General features: G+C 40.6%; 2 protein-coding genes across 2 annotated transcripts; both read left to right on the forward strand.

Moving 5' to 3' along the window:
* Window positions 1–1,331: 1,331 nt before the first annotated feature.
* Window positions 1,332–10,279, forward strand: vps26a (VPS26, retromer complex component A). The gene is made up of 9 exons (XM_030415025.1): window positions 1,332–1,475; window positions 3,153–3,302; window positions 3,808–3,883; window positions 4,336–4,492; window positions 5,219–5,383; window positions 5,476–5,582; window positions 5,837–5,938; window positions 6,103–6,212; window positions 7,553–10,279. The coding sequence occupies exons 1-9, from the start codon at window positions 1,473–1,475 to the stop codon at window positions 7,667–7,669; spliced, it is 987 nt and encodes a 328-aa protein (XP_030270885.1). The 5' UTR covers window positions 1,332–1,472; the 3' UTR covers window positions 7,670–10,279.
* A 1,212-nt stretch (window positions 10,280–11,491) lies between these two features.
* Window positions 11,492–19,161, forward strand: supv3l1 (SUV3-like helicase). Its single transcript, XM_030415582.1, has 16 exons — window positions 11,492–11,931; window positions 12,111–12,188; window positions 13,057–13,164; window positions 13,269–13,383; window positions 13,549–13,717; window positions 13,942–14,053; window positions 14,581–14,658; window positions 14,948–15,039; window positions 15,132–15,312; window positions 15,634–15,727; window positions 16,177–16,296; window positions 16,384–16,483; window positions 16,590–16,670; window positions 16,882–17,058; window positions 17,734–17,882; window positions 18,047–19,161. The coding sequence occupies exons 1-16, from the start codon at window positions 11,658–11,660 to the stop codon at window positions 18,405–18,407; spliced, it is 2,289 nt and encodes a 762-aa protein (XP_030271442.1). The 5' UTR covers window positions 11,492–11,657; the 3' UTR covers window positions 18,408–19,161.
* The last annotated feature ends 1,225 nt before the right edge of the window (window positions 19,162–20,386 follow it).

A 20,386-nucleotide genomic window follows, 5' to 3' on the forward strand; every position in this document is an offset into this window, starting at 1 on the left:
TTTCCTCAGTCAGTCTGGTGCTCCTGCCTCACTGTTATACTTGCTGAGGGTGTAAGAGGTTATTATGTGATGCTTTATAGAAAGAAATTTGTTTTTTGCACAGAATTTTAAACCAAATTGACTTCATAAACCTAGTTTTCTAACACAAAGAGAATGTGTGTCTGATGACGTACTTATTAAAAATACTTAGCAGTGGTATGTCCATCGTAAATGATGTTATAAGTATTTAAAAAAAAGATTACTATGACAAAGGACATTAATGTTTTAGGGCTACAGCAGCAGAAAGCCAATACAACAAGCGCTGTCTAAGCTCCTGAGTTCAAACAATCCCCACATCAGAAAATACAGTCAGTGCACCAAACAGAATTAGGCTGAGCATTGAACAGATGGGTAGAGACAGTGTTGTCACTAGTTTGTCCACCAGAGAGCACTGATAAGCTTCATTTAAATGTAATACACCCCACTCACAACATATATTTGGTCACTGTTTTTGGTCACCCACCATACCATTTTTCCAGGCAAGATGCCATCTATATTAAATAAAAAAGTTAACAAGAACTAGAACAAGAAATGTAGCCCTCACATATTTTCTTAAGAAATAAAGATCACTCATTATTGATCACAAATTGCAGGAATCCCTTTAAAGAAATATTACGTTATGCATTTATGTTTATGCAAATATATTGTGCTCACTTTTGAGCTTCAAAATTTCTTTTTGGATGACTAGAATAGGTTTACATGTCTGGATGCTCAAAAAACACATCACATGTTCGCTCTTGTTTTTGCTCCTGTCTCCTTGAGGCCGCCCTCCTGAATACCCAGTCTGCTCTGATTGGTCAGCTCACACACACCTGAGCCAGCACTGCTTACCGTGTCTCCGGTCGGTCGGCTCTGTCATGTTCTCAGCTTCCAGTTAGCTTCACTTCTAGCGTGAATATAGGCAGATATTATGCAAAGATGTGACATGGTGAAGTAGTGTGACATCATGAAGTCAGGGAATTAAAGGCGGGGCTACTGACGAGGCGTTTCAGGGACAGTGGGAGAGAGGAGCTCCCATTGGGCTTTTTAAGTATCCATACCTTTTAAATGCACAAGAACATTTACGCTTTAACATACTGAAGGAAAAGGGACAAATGAAAAACCATAATAGGTAACCTTTAAAAAGAAAAAATAATTTACCAATATCTATATTCTCAGTCTGATTTTTAACATAAATCAGGCTGTAATTAAAGTGGCCATTGTCATAAACTTTCTCTAGTTCTCACTAAAATTATCCTGGATGTTTTAAGAAGAAATTAAGGGGGAAAAAATGCCAAGCAGTGTCCCATGTCAGCCTGCTGCCTCCGCCCACAGACACACACATGACCCGGGTCACATGACGGAGAGCCTTGATACTACCTCCTGGTTCACACCAACAGACTGGCTACACGGAGCGAGGCTAGCTGTTAGCTTCAACTGTCTAGACGGCCGAGATGGTGAGTGCAAAAACAAGCATCATCTGTTCGGGCTACACTGAAATGAACCGGGATACTGATTGATAAGAGGGCAGCAATAACACCGACCAGCAGTTTAGCTTTCGGCTGCTGTTGAACAGTTAAACCCGACAGGAGAGCTAGCTGGGCTGGTCGAGTTAGCATGAGTACGAGGCCGCCTGTGCTCTCTCACTGATGTTTTGGCTAGCTAGCGGCCCAGCAGCTCCTGTTAATGAAGACAGGAGCTAAAAGTGATTATCAATAATTGAATTAATTTTAGCTGTTTATGTTTTGGGTGACTGGAGCTGCAAGAGTGCTGAGGGAAACGTCAAAGTTAGCTTACGTTGCTGGTTAGCACGATGTCATGTGAAGTTGTATCCTGTCTGTCACATACATGTCTTGACATTCCGTTTATATTTCTATGTTTAAACGACATTCCGCTTGGAAAAGCTTTGATCACTTGTTGAATAAATTAGTTAGGACACAATAGAGTCAGTTGCATGTTGAATCCCACTGACTTTGATGCACTGTTGCTGTGTTTTCCATGTCATTTGCTCCAGTGTAGCACATTATATTGATTAATAGGAGCTTCCTATATTAAACACGCAACCATGTACGGGATCATATGACTGAAAGCATCCCACTCGCTTCCAGACAGTGATCATTGGTCTCTCCTGACATCTTGGTGATTGGGTGAGGGCTGATCCCTCCAGATTTGCTGCTCTTGCATGCTGAAGCATGTATTTGTGACTTTGTGCCAGCTCAGAGGAAAATAATGTGGGTGGACAGCCTGTGTTAAGTGACTGAGTTAGTGTGGAAGTAAAACAGGGAGTAGATGCATGGATTTACCGTCAGACACCCAGCATTCCCACTTGTTTGCACACACCTATTCTCATGTACAGATGCTAAATATGTTATTGTAGACAGTTGGATCCCGTTGTCAGTCACAAGTCCATACAGATGTTGTGTGAACAAAGTGTCTGTAAGATAGATAACAGCAACTGTGCTGTTACAATATAACAGCCTGAAAACTGTGGCTGTTTACGCCCCTGAGATCAAGATAGCCACATCGCAGGCTGATAAGAGATTTTCCACTTACTTACTTTGTCTGATATCTCAGTTTGTTTTGTTATGTCCAGTTTTACAGTTGTTTTTTGACCTTGATCTCGAGTTGTCACCTACATGAATTACAGAAAGGGTCAACTTTATGAACCTGAAAGGACCATTATGTAGTTTTTAGAAATGTATTTAAACCCAGAAAGATAATATAAACTATATTTAGAAGGTAACTCAGGGATATTTATCTGATGAATTAATGTAAAACGGTATGAAATTGTGTTTGACTTTGAAGACGGATTATTTATTCAGTTTATGAAGTAATGAAAATTCATCAATGAAGATTCTTCTTTTCAGGTTAAAAGTCCTTCCACAAAACTGCGTTTTTTAAAATAATAAAGAAACAAATAGATGACAGCTGTCTTCTGCTTAAAGAGTGTGCCGTTCTTCAGGATTAACACAGCAAAGAGCTTTTTTTTCTGTCTGGAGTTACGTCCTATTGTGCTGTCAATAAAGGTTTAATCAATGTATTATTCAGACATCTTTGCAAAACCGACTCATGAATAGTCTGTTTCTTCTTGTGTGTAATGCACTGTCTTCTGTGGTGTACATCGTGTCCTTCAGAGTTTCCTAGGAGGTTTGTTTGGGCCGGTATGTGAGATAGACGTGCTGCTGAACGATGCAGAGAACAGAAAGACAGCCGAGTTGAAGACAGAAGAGGGGAAGGTGGAGAAGCACTACCTGTTCTACGACGGAGAGTCTGTGTCTGGCAAGGTAAACTGACTTTACATTATTGATAAAGTGGGATGCAGCGGGAGCACCACAAGAGAGCCCTACACACCTGAAGCCTTGATTAAAAAATTGCTGTCATTTCTTTTTAGTAGTTAGCAGTATTCAGTAAGCAGGTAATGGACTTCTCGGCCATACCTCAGTCTATTTTGGGACGCTCTCTTTAACTGAGCCCAGTGGGAAATTAAAGTTCTTCTGATGTGTGCGTAAGATTTGCTCTGGGACGAAGTGAAGCATCTATGTTTAGGGTCTATGAATGTATCAGCTGATATATGCGCTTTATTAAGTCATAAAAGAGTCTTCCCAAAATTAAATTCACTTAATAGATTTTTTATATAACTGCAGACAGCGACAGCAGATTTGTAATAACAAGACATGGCTTGTGTCTGGGATATTTTATGTGTTCTATGAAGAGAAGATTTTGTATCAACCGTGACAACATGATTTCTGCCTCATATGATACTTGATCTCATCGACTGTCCCCCTCAAGGTGAATCTAAATGTGAAGCAGGGAGGAAAGCGACTGGAGCATCAGGGCATCCGCATCGAGTTTGTTGGACAGATAGGTGAGCACTCATCACTGTTACCACTCTATGTTCCTGTCTCTTGCCAGACGTATAGAACGTACGAGAGCTAATTGTTATTTATAATGAAATTGTACAATGAACTCTTGCTTTGCGCTGATGATAGTATAAGTATAGTGAATCTTTTTTTTTTTTAACTATTAAAACCTCTAAATTGCCTTATGCCAAAGATATTCACACTGTTAATTGAGTGCATTGGGCTTTATACTGGGCTGGAGAACTACTTGTCCACAGTCGGCTGTTGGCTTTCTCATGTGGCTAAAGGGTTTAACGGAGCATGTGGTCATCATGTGCAGCCTGCCATAGTGGAGCTAAACCCTCCTCCAGCTGGATGTGCAGTAGGAGGAGGGTAGCAGTGTGTTGAAAGAGCATGGGATCCTGATATAAAATGTTTTCTAGTGTTATTTAACTTGTACTCTTAATCTTTATTTCAGAGCTGTTCTCTGATAAGAGCAACACCCATGAGTTTGTGGACCTGGTGAAAGAGTTGGCTCTGCCAGGAGAACTCACCCAGAACAGGAGCTACGACTTTGAGTTCATGCAGGTGGAGAAGCCCTATGAGTCCTATACTGGAGCCAATGTCAGGCTAAGGTAAATTTAATACACAGCTCAACAATAGGCTAACTGTAAGTTCTACTATCATATCAGTTGCATACGTCCCATTAGAAGTTTTTGATGATACGTGTGCTCGGCATCAAGTGTCCACATCAAATCTTAAGATACAGTTCCCCCACTGGAGGGGGAGAGTGAGAGATATTCCCTACAGAGACCAATAAGATATTGCCGACATTACTAGTGGTTTATTATTTTTTTATTATTTGATGTGTCTATTTGCAGGGAATAATATGAATCGATCATTATTTTTTTATCAAGTACAAATTCATACATTTTGCTGGCTGATGGTTTACTAGTGTAAATATTTTTCGGATGATCTTTTCTTTTCTTTTGGTTTTTTGAGTGTTTGTCTAGCAGCATGTCCCATTTTGACCTTTTGGTTATATTGTGTCAAAAAGGATCAATCAGTTAATCAAATTTTACCTTATTGTTGGATAATTAATGTCATTTTAAGGAGCAACCCTATGTTATTGATAATATATCTTAAAAACATTCACAATACTTAATACATCTGAATGAAGAGGATATGAAAATTTCACTTACTAGTCAAAATGTGATTTAAAAACACATTTTAGGTTGTTTGAGTTCAGTATGTTCACACATGATGGAGAAAATAAAAAGACTTTCTGTGGTTGTCACAGTGGGACATTTTGAATGGCAGCATGTTCGAAACGGGTTTCAGACTCTTTCTCCGTCCTGCAGGTATTTCCTCAGGGTGACAATAGTTCGTCGTCTTTCTGACTTAGTGAAGGAATACGAGCTGATTGTCCACCAGTTAGCCACCTACCCAGACGTCAACAACTCAATCAAGATGGAGGTTGGCATAGAAGACTGTCTGCACATCGAGTTTGAATACAATAAATCCAAGTAAGATCAATTTCGGTATACCTTTTCTGTTGCGGTCTTTATTTTGTCTGCAGCCACTTTGAGCTGCTTGTCATGATGTGTCTCTTTGTTAGATACCACCTTAAGGACGTGATTGTTGGGAAGATCTACTTCCTGCTGGTCAGGATCAAGATCCAACACATGGAGCTACAGCTCATCAAGAAGGAGATAACAGGCATAGGTGAGAATCTAGGACAGCCATGTTTACAATGTATGTCACTTAGATCTGTCAGGTATACGGTAAGCAGCATGACTCAGCGCTAACTTTATAGTTCATCCCCTTTGAGGTTTCTCTAGCTGTAAAATGCAATCGCTGGTTTACTTTTCTGTAAAGTGATGCGGTCCCAAAAGATTTTAAAAACTTCTTTGAGCTCTGCTCCACTTTACTGTAGTTTATCCTACTCACTTAATGTAATCGTTGTCCTCCTCTTTCAGGTCCCAGTACCACCACGGAGACGGAGACGGTTGCAAAGTATGAGATCATGGATGGAGCCCCAGTTAAAGGAGAATCAATCCCCATCAGACTGTTTCTGGCAGGTAACTTCACTCTCACCTCTCTCCTCCTCTCCTCTCCTCTAATAATTGACATAATGTAATGGAAAATATCTCTATAAAAAAACGTTTACTATTATTTGATAAACTTGTGTATATTTTACTTAAAGTATGAGATGCAGCTTATCACATCTCCTGTTTCCTCACAGGATATGACTTGACAGCCACCATGAGGGATGTCAACAAGAAGTTCTCTGTACGCTACTTCCTTAATCTGGTGCTGGTGGACGAAGAGGACAGAAGATACTTTAAACAACAGGTAACAAACACAATGACCAATAATAGTATTAGATGTTAGTGAGCTTATATCTGTAACTGGACCTGACATAAATGAGTGTGATCCCAGTTGTGTTCTTTTTTTTTGTGATAAACACTAAATGTAACTTTTATGTGTATAAGTAAACTCCACAGGGAAACTTTAAACACCAGTCCGACTCAAGAACCTCTCATTGCCAGCAGAAAGTTTACAAATTGTCCTGCAGTGAAAAAGATCAGTAACCTATTGTGTTTTCTGGTTTTCTTTGTTGAAAATGCCGACTAAAGTTAGCCGGTAGCTAAGCTAGCGCTACTTAACACCTGTAGACACTTGGAAGAAAAGTATTCAGACGCAGGTGCTGTTTGGGTCCTAATTGACCTTCTGTTGCTGGTTCAGCGGCTCAACTCTGTCACATGATCACTCTGCTGTGGCTAAATCATCAGTGTTGTTGTTGAACAGTGAGAAAAATATGGAGAGCGTCACTTTCTGAACTGTTGTTTGAGAAGCGGCTTGTCACTAAAATGAGACACTGCTCCACCTTAATGGTCAGTCTGTCTTAAATGAGCCTGGATCGATGCTGTCGCTAACTCCAGGGCTAACCCCATCACTTTAACCAGGGGGTTGCAAGCGAGACATGGCTTAGCTAAACCACCAAAACCGTACACAGTCTGCACTGCTACAATCACCTCTGTGACAGTACTGTAAACCTCGCACTCACCAGCACACTTTCTCTCTCTCTGTCATGACTACATACTTGCTATTCAGGGTTCGTACGGGTGCTTGAAATCCTTGAAAGTGCTTGAATTTCAATGTTGTGTTTTCAAGGTCTGAAAAGTACTTGGATTTTAGTTTAAGTGCTTGAAAGTGCTTGACATGATAACTGTCTTCCACAAAATTGGGATCAGACTGGATAATTAATTTCTGAAGTTTTTGCTATTACGAAACATAATTTTAGATGTTTACAGCATAATACAATGTACATAATTGTGATAAGAAAAAATCATGAGTATATATATTCCTGTAGATACGTATTTTACCCCAGCAAAAAGGTGCTGGAAAATCTTGAAAATGACCCTTAAAAGTGCTTGAAAAGTGCTTGAATTTGACCTTGAAAAATGTGTACGAACCCTGGCTATTGTTTCACAAACAACCTCCCCACTGAAATATTCCTTTAATAGTTTGTAACTCTTAGGGTTAGGGTTAGTTAGGGTTATTATTTTTAAAGAAATGTTGTATTGCAAGGATGCCAGTCTTTTTGCATGTATTAAATCATTTGTCTACCTCTGTATTTTAAATTGGGATTGCTGTTTTCATGTTTTTCCCTCCTGTACCTCTGTGTTTAGGAGATTGTTTTGTGGAGAAAAGCGCCAGAGAAGCTGAGGAAAAGAAACTTCCACCAGCGCTACGAGTCGCCCGAGCCCCGAACCCAGCCAGTTTGCGCAGAGCAGCCGGAGATGTGAGGACGCCGCTATGAACTGAAAAATACACACAGACACACCCCAACTCTTCACTGCTGAACAGCCAGAGTTGTGAGGGCTGCCCCACTATCTGCCTGGACTGAGAAATGTCTGTATACATGAATACACATTACATACCCTCTGACATCCTCCCCCCTCCGCACCACTTCACAGCCTCCCACGTGAGCTGCCCAACCACAATCACGCTTCCCCCCCGGACTGATACATACTCCATTCAGACGCACGAGTGTACAACCCAAGTAGGCTGAATGCTAAATGTTGAGGCAAGTCAAATGCAATCCAAAGCCACCCAAGTAAGGAGCAGTGAGGCAGTCTGTTTGATATCGGTGTCTCAGACTGAAAACACACACATACACAAGTGAAGCCATACAGTCTGAATGCATAATAAAACAGGAGCAACGACGGAGGAAAAAAAGACGGCTGCAGACGACCACCACAACATTTATCCATTTCCTCTGCAGCAGGAGCTTCTTTTCTTTGCGTCTTTGGACAGCGCTCACCGTGGACTTTCTCTGGCATCCTCCCTCCCACAACCCCTTCAGAATGACGCTATCTGGAGTCTCGCCAGTGATTGAAAGTATTCAAGACATGTGGGGATCGGCCCGAACGAAGGACGCGAGAGGCTAAGCTATGGGTCAACGCACACACGGGCTCTGTCTGTTCAAAACACTTGAGTTAGAGCTATCATGATGTCTCTGTGCTCTTGTTCATCCATCTCAAAACTGCTCTTTATATGCAAAGTCTGCTTAATTAGTAAATTAAGAGTTTAGTGCAACAAATGTCCATCTGAACATAAATCTAGTCTTATAATTCATCCTCTTATATGGCTGTTTTGCTGAAATGAAAACTGTTACATGACTCCAGCTCAAGAGCACATCTCATTTCATGTAAGAATATTTTTGATTCAAGATGGACATTATCATTTCAATATCATGTATCTCCTACAACTGTCGAACTAAAGATCTTTTAGAGCTGCAACTAGTCGTTATTTTCATTAACAGTTCATCTGCAGGTTCTCAATTAATTGATTTACATTTAAATGTGAGATTACAATTAATTCATCACAATTTTCTATCTACAAAGTTTTTTGTCAGACCAGCAGTCTTAATTCCCAAAATATTTAATTTACATTTGCATAGTGAAAGTAAATGGTCACTCTGGAGCGGCTAGATTCTTTTTGAGAATGACTGAAATATGAAACCCACTTTCAAAATAGTTGACAATTAGTTTTGTAGTCAGTTGACTAATCAATTAACGGCTAATGGTTGCAGCTCTAAAGGCATCATACAATGAAATCTTCTGCTTGTTAAAGATTCAGAGGTCTCAGTCTCTCCGTAGGATGAATATTTGATGCTGTTTTCACTGGTGAGGTCTGTATGAGTGCTACAGCATCGCTTCCGAATTTATCTTAATGGTTCCCTCTGTTTATGTTTCTCTGGCATGCGAGATTTAGTTTAATCTGTAAAGTGCCATTTATTTATGACTAATCTTTGAGAAAAAAGAAAAGATTTTTGTTGTTCGTCTTTCAGAGTTATTTAAGAAGTCGGTTCACCCATAAAAGGAACTACTCCAAGCCAGACATGTGGACAAACAAGATTAACGGAGAATTACATTTCGCTGCTTTGAGCACCACCAATGGAATTCCATTGACCTCCATTTTATCCGGGTGAAGGAAGTCATGTCCGAGAGGGACATCTCAAAACTAGGACGCATTAAATCAATATTTCACTTTCCTTTTGTCAGGTGCATTGTTTTTTGAGCCTGTCCGTTCAGCATCAGTAAAATACGTATGTTAATATATGGCTCATGTATGCTATTGTAAGCACTGGAAAGGATGCAGTATCAATACACTGTAAAAATCCAACAATGTTCCACTGTGATGCTCAGACCTGCAGTTAAGGTCCTGCTTTAAAGAACCAGACATACAGTTTGGCGATGTTACAGCTCTTGTGTGTAAGCTGAAAATTGTCCTTAAGCTCTGATCTGTGGCCAGTTTTGCACTTTCCCCACCGATACTTAACTTTGCTTTAAATAAAAAAAAGGGGCATGGAAGCTGAAACTAAACATCACTCAAGGACAACTTCACCTCAGAGATCTCCTGCGTCTCTAATGCAAATGATAATGTCGTTTATATATCACTACCTGTTTTAATTGGACTTAAGTACAATATTTTGCTGCTTTATGTCTCTTTCGTGTGCAAGTCACGCTGTTACACATTTCATTTCATGAACCTCTGAACAGACATCTATGGTTCTACATGTGTTTGTTCCTAAACACTAGTTTTGGCTTTGCAAATCTGCGTTTCTTTTTGTTTGGAAGCTGTAATTTATTTGCAAGTGATGGTTTCTTTCTTTCTTTCTGAACACTGTACAGGTAAGGTCTGTTTGGCATACTTAAAATACCTTCAGAGGTAATGAAGAGACACGTAATGCCAAAACTCTCTGCCCCTGTCTTATCTACTGCATGTTAATCTTTACACTATGTCTTATCATGCCATCAAAGTGTGTGTGCGTGTGTGTATGATATGTGTATATACACCAAACCCAAATATATAGCAAAAATGAATCGTGAATAAAGCAAATTTATACTGAATATCTTTTGAATAGCACTGTTTCTTTAAAAGATAATTACAAAACTTCTAAAGTTAGAAGAGTTCGGATCAGGTTTTATTGTTAATGGGTCAATATCGTATTTAGCTTGAGAATTAATTATTTATCCCACTTGTCATCAGCATGTAAAATGCCAGGTTTCAGTTCTTTCATGAAGTAATTTACATTTGTCTGCATCCAGATTTTACCCAGACAACCATCTGTGGAAAGTGTATTGGAGGAACTTTCAGAGAAACTTCAGTTGCTTGCCTCTCTGATTGCAAATATTTCAACAAATATAGTTGATGGAACAGATGCATATAGCGTTGTCAAGACGAAAGCCAGGCCTTTGTCAAGCTCTCTTCAGACACTCTTGTATTGGTATCCAGAGAAAGCAATAGAACAGCTTTAACACTGTCATACCATCTATAAGATTAAATGAAAATACACAATTTTATAAATTGATAAAAATATTAAGGTACGTTCATTAAAAAAGGTACATTTAAATTATATTTTTGGTGGCTAGTCAACATTTACGTGAGATCAGAATCGGGGTCTGTTTTATCTGCCAAGTATGCAAGAATTGACCGACAGTATTTAGGCACTTGCTATACAAATGTAACATGGAAAAATAAATCAAAAACACTGATAACAAAGATAGATGGGAATAAAATGTTAAATAAAATCTGGAATATATAGACAGTAAATGGGGTTGGTGGGGATGTAAGCGTAGGGTTATGATGTCAATATTTGTATAAATATTAATTTATTTATTAAAATACCTCAACAACTATCTTTTATTTAATTATAATAGAGTGAAATATATTGACAGGATGACACTTACTTCCTATCTGAATTTACATGAAAAAATAGGCCTATAAATCTTTATTCTGTGCATTTATTTTTGGAGAAGAAAGTCATTTATGATGATGTATCCATAGCAGATGGTCCTAGAGTCTGAGTTATATCATCTGTTTCATATACGATCTTCGGCTTCAGCTACAGAAGTGTCCTTCGCTTTGCCTGTTTATATATTTTGCGCTCTTTGCGACTTAATATTCTGAAGACAATACATTTCAGGTCACATTCCATTGTCTATGAAAAGCTAGCTCGTTTACACTTATAGCTCTCATTATTTTGCAAATATTAGTCATTTTATGCTTTATTACAAACAGGCACTTTTGTGGGCAGCTACATAGCGACTGGTCCTGTCCCACGTTGTGTCAGCAGGAAGAGAACAGTGTTGACCGTCCTCTGGTGATGTGAATGGTGTGTAATCCACACATCTTCACCTGCCGAACAACATGGAGCGATAGTAGCGATAGTTTTTTTTGTTACCCCGCAGAAGAAGCCAATACCCGGGGTCTAAACGAGTCGCAGTGATGTCGCTAAACCGGTGCATGTATTTGTTTTCTCGGCTTCAACGCCACATTAGCCCTCGGACTGCCAGGATCACCGCTGGTAGCTGTCATGTGCCTTCTGGTGTTTTACATAAACAGCACCAGGCTGGTTCTGGTGTTTGTAGCAGACATGTTTCGTCAAACAGCTCCTCCCCAAAACCCCCGGACACCTCTCTGTTTGTCCCCGTCCCTCTGAAGACGGACCCCGCGGTGGACGGAAGTGTGGGAGCAGAGCTGACCCAGCCGCTCGATAAGAGTGAGTACGACCACCTGAGCCGGTCTCAATGATCAGTGACGTTGTGGAAATATACAGCAGAATAGAGATGATAATTGATTAAAGCAAAGGCTCTCTGAAATGTCATATGTACAGTAGTTTGAGTTTATCACTTTCTGTGTTTTCTCATTTCTGTCTTTACTCTTGTGTCTGTAATTCAGATCAGCTGCTGAAAATGCTGAACAAGTTTTATAAGAGGAAAGAGATGCAGAAGCTGGCATCAGACCATGGCCTGGATGGTGAGAAATTAATTAGCATCATGTTACAGCTTTTCACACTTTGTTGTTGTTGTCTATTATTTAACAGCCAATGTGAAAAACATAAATGCCCATACATTTCAATATAATAATTAGATAATAATCTGTCTGAATAAAGCGTTCATCCCTGCGCATGATATATATTGGTAAGATCAATTATTGGCCCAATAATGAAACTTTTACATTATCAGTTATTGGCAGATAAAGAAATTATAGTTGATAATACAAAGTCAAAGTATTTTGTTGACTTAACATTTAAGCATTTACACACAGTAGCTGGTGGTGGTGGTGGTGGTGGTGGTGGTGGCGGCGTGCACCTTAAAGTTGTTTTGTGAGCAGCCAATCAACACAATGAAGGAGAACAACAAACACACGGTTGTTGCACTTACAACGCAGAACAGCTGCACCTGTGTGGATCCACGCAATGTAGATGTGAACCAAACATGTCGTAACTGGTGTGAAGGTTTTTTACCTTCACACCAGTTTTTTCTAACCCTAACCCTATCAAGAAGCAGCTGTGTCATCATGCCATCCAAGTTTAATAAGTCAGGGGTTAACATCAGTCTGTTATCATCGACAGGAGAACTTTTATTCTGTTAACAGAATTAACTTTCCTCTTACAGTTAAACGGTGAAACAAAACAGTTTCAATGAAACAGAAAGTGAAGGGAAGGCTCTTGGATCATTGTGCACTGAGGTCCTGCTGTGGCAGCTGGTGCTGAAAAATGCAGCTTCCTTTATCTTGTAGAAATCGTTGATGCTGCAGTCAGAATGAAGTCAGGTTCATAACCATCACACTTTCCGTGTTGAGCTTCATTGTAACCGTGTCTTTTTTGCGTGTGTGTGCGCAGCTCGTCTGTTCCACCAGGCTTTCATCAGCTTCAGGAAGTATGTCCTGGAAATGACGGCACTCCCCGCTGATCTGCACATCATCCTCAGTGACATCTGCTTCGGAGCAGGTTTGTCAGTTTTTAATTAACCCTCAAGATGGAGTCGTGTCAAAAGACAAAATGATTCAATCAAAGTAAAACTTTAATTAAGCTGAATGGCTGTTGTTTTCCAGGTCATGTAGATGACATCTACCCGTACTTCATGCGTCATGCCAAGCAGGTCTTTCCTATGCTGGACTGTATGGAGGACCTGAGAAAGATCTCCGACCTCAGACACCCTGCTAACTGGTATGTATTATATAATAGAGGATAATCCAGGAGTGTCAGGCATGAGTGCTGTATGTGCTGCTTCTATATCTGATATCACAGTGGGATCCACCTTTACTTTGACTGTAATGTTGTAGGTTTTCCTCTGTATACATGTGTAAATATTTGTGTGTATGTGGTCATCAGGTATCCCGAGGCTCGTGCCATCCAGAGGAAGGTGATTTTCCATGCTGGTCCCACTAACAGTGGTAAAACCTACCACGCCATCCAGCGCTTCCTGGCTGCCAAGTCTGGAGTCTACTGCGGCCCCCTGAAGCTGCTGGCCCACGAGATCTTTGAGAAAACCAACACGGCCGTACGTCTCTGTCTTCTTGATAAATTGATAAATTAGTGGAGAACTTTGTCTTCATATTCCAGTTTCTTTATTGTAGTGATGCCTTTATCCCACAATGTCCATCCTGTCTTTCTTTTTGTTTCCCATCTCAGTGGTTTTTTCTAAGATGTCACCTTCTATCTCCTACTCACCATACTGCAGTGTTGACTGATGTCCTGTGTGTATATCTGTGTGCATATTCACAGGGTGTGAGATGTGACTTGGTTACCGGAGAGGAAAGGACATTCACGGACCCCGAGGGTCGAGCAGCCGGTCATGTAGCCTGTACAATCGAGATGTGCAGCGTCAACACACCTTGTAAGTTAACATAACGCGTACAAACATTTCTGCTGAGTGGCATCAATATAATGACATCACTCTGTTTGACATCATGAAATTGTGTCAGTTGAGCCAAAGAAGAATGTCGACTGCTGTCTTGTGTTCAAACTGCTCCCGAGAAAGAGGAAGTCTCGTCCCTTCTGATTACACAAAAACAAGATGAAATGTATCTTGACTTTTGAATACGGCAGGTGTTTGAGTTGTGATTAGCGACCTTGCTCATAAATTGAAGTAGTAATATTAATACACTAGTTTGTTTTTCACAAACAGTTCTGTTACTTCTTCGATAAATGTTTCTCATGCTCTGAAGAACTGAAAATAAAAAAACAGTTAAAGCAAAATGTCCGAACTTCTGAAAAAGCATTTCTCTTCCTTTCTGATATTTTTGATTGTTCAGTAGAACCAAAAGGTTTCTCCTGTGAGATCATGTAGAAATGGAGGCACCGGTGGAAATGTTGTTTGTGTGTGCTCATTAACGAGGCGATGGCTGGTCTGTGCGTTTTTAGATGAGGTGGCTGTGATCGATGAAATTCAGATGATCAGAGATCTGTCCAGAGGCTGGGCCTGGACCAGAGCACTGCTGGGTTGGTAACACACGCTAAAAAACAGACAGTCAACACACACATACACGCACAAGGCCTCTTGCACAGTTTTTGTCTCTCTGTTCATTCATTCAATTTTTTTGACCTCAGGCTAAACTATCAGCTCATTGTAGTAACATTCATGGTAATCAAGTGATGATAATGTTCATTTTCTGAAAGTCTTGTTGTGTTTTAAGGCACCTCCCTAATAAGCACACATTTTGGCATGTTTTTCTTTGTCCTCGTGATTGTGTCATTTATTTCAAACTTCAACACCTATCATTTCTTGTAGGTCTGTGTGCGGAGGAGATCCATGTGTGTGGGGAACCTGCAGCCATCGACTTCATCAGAGAGATGATGTTCACCACCGGAGAGGAGGTGGAGGTGAGGCAGTAATAGCATATGTCGGACAGCAGTTGTTATAATGTGTTTTTTTTTTTTTAAACTAACCACTCTCTCCATCTCTCTCTCTGAAGGTCCACAACTACGAGCGTTTAACTCCTTTTACAATCCTGGATCAGGCTGTGGAGTCATTAGACAACCTGAGGCCAGGAGATTGCATCGTCTGCTTCAGCAAAAACGACATCTACTCCATCAGCAGACAGATTGAGGCCAGAGGACTAGAATGTGCCGTCATTTACGGGAGCTTACCTCCAGGTGAGTTTGTGTGTATGGGAAAGTCCCAGTATGTCAACTTTGCTATTTGAACCATTGAAGACTAAAGGCAGCTATAAAGGAAAATACTCTCCTACCCCTCTATGAATTTTTGTTTCCCGAGTTTGTAGTGAAGTAAAAAGTTGTCACATTGAAGCAAAATCTTCTAAATCGACAAGATCGTAGTCTCCATTTGTAAAAAAATTTTTTTGGTCGAGCTTAAACTGAACTTGTGTCCAAAAAAAAAGATCATACAAAAGTCACATTTCAGTTATTCGTCATATTTTACCAACCTGACTCCAGGCTTGATTGTGTGATTTACAGGCACCAAGTTGTCACAAGCCAAGAAGTTCAATGACCCCGATGACGCCTGCAAGATACTGGTGGCTACAGATGCTATCGGGATGGGCCTGAACCTGTAAATACCGTCTTACTGTGTGCTGTCTTTAATTCATTGATTGCAGCGAGGTCATTACATGTCCTCACTGAAAGCATATTTTTTCCCCCCAAGAAGAAGTATGTATTGTCGAGGTCATGTCAAGTAAACCCTTCATTGTGTTTGCCCCTTTTCCATTGAGTTGTTATATCAACCACCATATTATCCCTCATCATGTTTATCTTAAAATTTGACTTGATAACTTTACAGTTGTATATTTTTATGGTGTTCAAACCTTTTTGCTGGCATGTTCAGCGCACACCACTAGGGGTCGCAAACAGTCTGAATTTCTTACCTATCGGGGCTTTTACAAGACTCTAATCTTCCAGCTGTAGCTTCAGAGAAAATGGTCACATTGTTATAAAGATGTAATCATTTCAGCGCAGATCTCTCCACTTACCTGCCTTTCTCCCCCATCTCTCCCTCTCCAGGAGTATAAGACGTATAATCTTCAACAGTCTGATAAAGCCTAACATTAATGAGAAAGGGGAGAAGCAGATGGACACCATCAGCACATCGCAAGCCCTGCAGATAGCCGGCCGCGCAGGGAGGTCAGCTTCATTTGTACTTCTGTTATCCCCATTCATGAGCCGTTAAAGGTATAAGCAGCTCATTTTCTCCTCTGTCACCCCTCCCAGGTTCTCCTCCAAGTTTAAAGAGGGAGAGGTCACCACCATGCACAGAGACGATCTGCCTGTTCTGAAGGAAATACTCAGCCAATCCGTGGACCCGATAGAGGTGATCATTTAGACACAGGCACACGCTGAAACACGCACTCATAGGTTAATCCCTGAAAAGCCTCCAGCAGGGTCACTGTATGTTTATCGCTCCTCTTTTTCCCCAGACTGCAGGTCTGCATCCTACAGCGGAGCAGATCGAGATGTTCGCTTATCATCTTCCCGATGCTTCACTGTCAAACCTTGTTGTGAGTATAGAGATCTATTCATTCGTTCTCCTGCCTCTGTTCAACCTGTAAGCAACAGTGTGTGAAATGTTATCACACTGAAAGGTTGGACAATTTAACGGCAAGGACTGTACCAATGCATACACCCATCCGTTTGATTTATCACATTCACGCCATAACCTCATCCTCTGGCACACTTTGTGACTTATCTCTCTCTGCCTCCCTCTCTCAGGACATATTCGTCAGCCTCTCTCAGGTGGACGGTGTGTATTTTGTCTGCAACATTGACGACTTCAAGTTCCTGGCTGACATGATTCAGCACATCCCGCTGAACCTGAGGGCGCGCTACGTCTTCTGCACCGCTCCCATCAACAAGAAACAACCGTTTGTCTGCACCTCGTTCCTCAAGGTTAGTATGAGTGAAGCTGGGAGGCGGGCATGAGGTAAACGGAGGGAGACAGTTTCAACACTGAGGAGGGAAGTGTAAATAATGGGTTAATGGTAACAGTAGTGGCTGGGTTCAATGGGTTCAGACAGGTGTGACAACAGGAAAGACCAGAAAAAAACATTTGATCTGTAATTATTATCACACACTTTCTCTGTGCGATTTCAGGACGTCAAAGTTCAGATCAGCTGGATCACTCTGACACTAACGTTTTTTTTTCTGTTTATCAGGAACTGATTCTTCAACTCAGTGTTGTAAAAAGATAAATAACGTGAATACTTTTTATTGGCGTCGTAGTATTTGCTCTCTCATTTTATGGTTATATCGCACTTGTATAACAAGGGTTAGTTCCAGAATTAAATGATTGTCAAGTAACCTTTGAGACACAGGGTCAAGTTGTGTCTCACAGGATTGGTGTGTGCAAAGGTGAAGCTTTCTTTCTCGTGGGGTTGTCAGAAAGCATATATCTTTTCACAAGTTTAATACAGTCATAAAATAGTTATCATCATCAGTTATCAACATTAATACTATGATACTGCTCAACACACTCCCTTCCATTTGCTTACCTGCTGATCTTTGCATACTGTCCTGTAGTCGCAGCTTTTATTTGCACTGTTTTGAATCTTGTTTCTCTTCCAGTTTGCCCGTCAGTTCAGTCGAGACGAGCCTCTGACATTTGACTGGGTCTGTCGCCATGTCAACTGGCCTCTGGCTCTACCCAAAAACATAAAAGACCTGGTTCACTTGGAAGCCGTCCACGATGTGTTAGATCTTTATCTTTGGTTAAGGTAACGTGATGTTTCCGCCTCTTTTACCTGACATTTCGAGCAGCTGTTACTTGATGTAATCGTCTTTTGTCTGTATGAGTGTAACGTTTTATTCCAAATAGTGGCTCTGCTCGTCATTGCCTGCCCACTGATGTCGCTGTCGATCTCTCTGTCCGTCTCTGCAGCTACCGTTTCATGGACATGTTTCCAGACACGGCCATGGTTAGGAAAATCCAGCAGGAACTTGATGAGACCATCCAAGAAGGTGTGCTGAATATCACCCGTCTCATCAGAGCCACTGACTCAACCATCACTGACATGCACGGTAATGTTGGAACATCCAGCAGTAATAATGTGACCGGCAGCAAAGGTCAACGGGGACAAGGGGTTTCAGGAGTGGTGATCGACAGCTCTCTGGCTAGTCGCCTGGTGAGAGACGGGCTCCTGACGCCCGATTTGCTCCGGCAGCTGCAGAGGGAGTGGTCTAAAGATACAGACGATAAAAATAATGACAACAAAGGGAAAAGGAAAAAGAAGAAGAAATGAAGAGGAGCATTATTATGTGTTGATTGTTACGATCAACATGTTCCCATGGAGATCAAGAACTGACTCAAACCTCGGGTAACATCTGGTGGTTTAAAATTTGAAAAAGGGGATCTACGCACAGTTCAAGCACTAAAGCTAAAATATAAACATCAAAATGCGTCTGCTAAAATCTCACATTGTGACACATTGTTCCCTTCCAAACTGTTAATAGTGCTGTAAAATGATTCCAGTTAATGTACGGAAATATCCCTCCTGTAAACTACTGGCTGCTCTGTTGCCCTGCTGACAGATCCTGGCTATGTTGGGTACGGTGGAGAGTGAAAACTGTCTGGTTGTTTCATGTGAATCTGCCCAGCAACAAAACTTTACTGACTGAAGAGACACACTTTACTGTCAGGTCTGGCCCGATCTGCAGCTGCTCTTCAGTTCTTACAAACTGACAATGTGCACAATGTTTCAGTGAAGAGTTTTAGAAGCATTGTGATCATGAAACACTGTGAAATGCACCGTGCATGTGTGTTTTGCAGGTCTGGAATCATGTTGCTTTCATTGTGCTCCGTATAGTCCAAAGCGAAATAATAACATATTTATACTTCGGCAGTTAAACTACTCTGAAATGAATTTCAGTTTTATTTTCGAACATTTTGAATAGATTGAAGCCCTGTTAGTGTCTATACACAGATATGCCGTATTTTTTCTTATTTGTATATTTACTGTGAAGACATGAATCAAATAAAAATCTGCTATGTTTGAACTGTCTTGATTTCATGTTTATGTATTGTATCATGCAGCGCACAGTTAACAGTAACTACATCATGCAAACACTTAATGAAACTAAGGACACTTAATGGTGGGTCACATTGTTGAATTTTCAATTAGCATAATTTAATCGAACCTTTCAGGAACACGGCAAGTTTCATTGAGCCATCAAGTAGATGAAATCGTTACAAGTCAGGAAGGATGAGTACACTTCAGGGAACCATCTCATCATGACAAAGGATACAGAACATCTGGGGCACCATGGTAGCTCAGTTGGTAGAGTGTGAGCCCCGCGTACAGAGTCCGCCTGGGATTCAAGTCCGACTTCTGGCTCTTCTCTCTCATCCTGTGTCATATCTCAAGCTGTCCTACCAAAAAACAAAAAAACGATACAAATGTCATTGAGGGAAATTATTTGCAAGTTGAAGAAACAATGTTCTGGCAGACATATTTCACATGAATCCCTACAGCAGGTGATTAAAACGCCCCAGAACATCACTGGTACACATCTACAGAGCATCAGTGACAACGATGAAATAAGTTTGTCTGTCTGCACAAAGCCCAAAGGATACTAAAAACATCCACAGTGTGTTTACTCTGCTGCAGTCTGGCAAAAGATACAGAAGTATCTGCATCGGACTACAGAGCAGCTTCATCCCTCAGGCTGTGAGACTCCTTAACTCATCATCAGCACCCCATTTTATAAGATAGATGTGGCACAAAGGACTTCAACAAAGGTTTTTTTTTTTTTTTTAAGCCAATGACAAATTACAATATATTTACCTTGTAACCTTGTAAACATGTTTTTTTGTCTTGTTTTTTTCTATAAACAGCTTTATGTTTGTTAAAAGCATCTTATTCCACAGTGTACATACATATTCTTTATCAGTTTGCTCCAAAGCCTCAGTGAAGAAGCTGTCTGATGTGCAAATGGCTGCACCAATTTAATCAGATGGGACTCTTCTAGATGTGTGTTATTGTATTTATATTCCCCAAAAAACGCATCCTCAGTTGACAAAATTAGGTTTTCTGCAGAACTTCAGTAAATGTTGAGTGTAATTCACCAGAGGGAATGAATTAATGACAACTATATAAACCTTTAACCTTTTAAAAGTAGATGGGGTTGGGCAGTAAGATGGAAAGATTGGAGGAAATGATGGGAGAAAGGGGTTTGGCTTGTTGTTAATCATTGAGTGAGGGTGAAGGTTGGTCCCTGCTCA

Source organism: Sparus aurata, chromosome 4, assembly GCF_900880675.1.
Source record: "Sparus aurata chromosome 4, fSpaAur1.1, whole genome shotgun sequence".
NCBI classification, from domain to species: domain Eukaryota; kingdom Metazoa; phylum Chordata; class Actinopteri; order Spariformes; family Sparidae; genus Sparus; species Sparus aurata.

Excerpts from the sequence above, each read along its gene's own strand:
- vps26a (XM_030415025.1), top strand. Across the intron at positions 5,583-5,836 it reads GAAGGAGATAACAGGCATAG|GTCCCAGTACCACCACGGAG; the intron begins GTGAGAATCTAG and ends CTCCTCTTTCAG. Across the intron at positions 6,213-7,552 it reads GAAGATACTTTAAACAACAG|GAGATTGTTTTGTGGAGAAA; the intron begins GTAACAAACACA and ends CTCTGTGTTTAG.
- supv3l1 (XM_030415582.1), top strand. The coding sequence starts at position 11,658 with ATGTCGCTAAACCGGTGCATGTATTTGTTTTCTCGGCTTCAACGCCAC. Across the intron at positions 15,728-16,176 it reads ATCGGGATGGGCCTGAACCT|GAGTATAAGACGTATAATCT; the intron begins GTAAATACCGTC and ends CTCCCTCTCCAG. Across the intron at positions 16,671-16,881 it reads CTTCACTGTCAAACCTTGTT|GACATATTCGTCAGCCTCTC; the intron begins GTGAGTATAGAG and ends TCCCTCTCTCAG.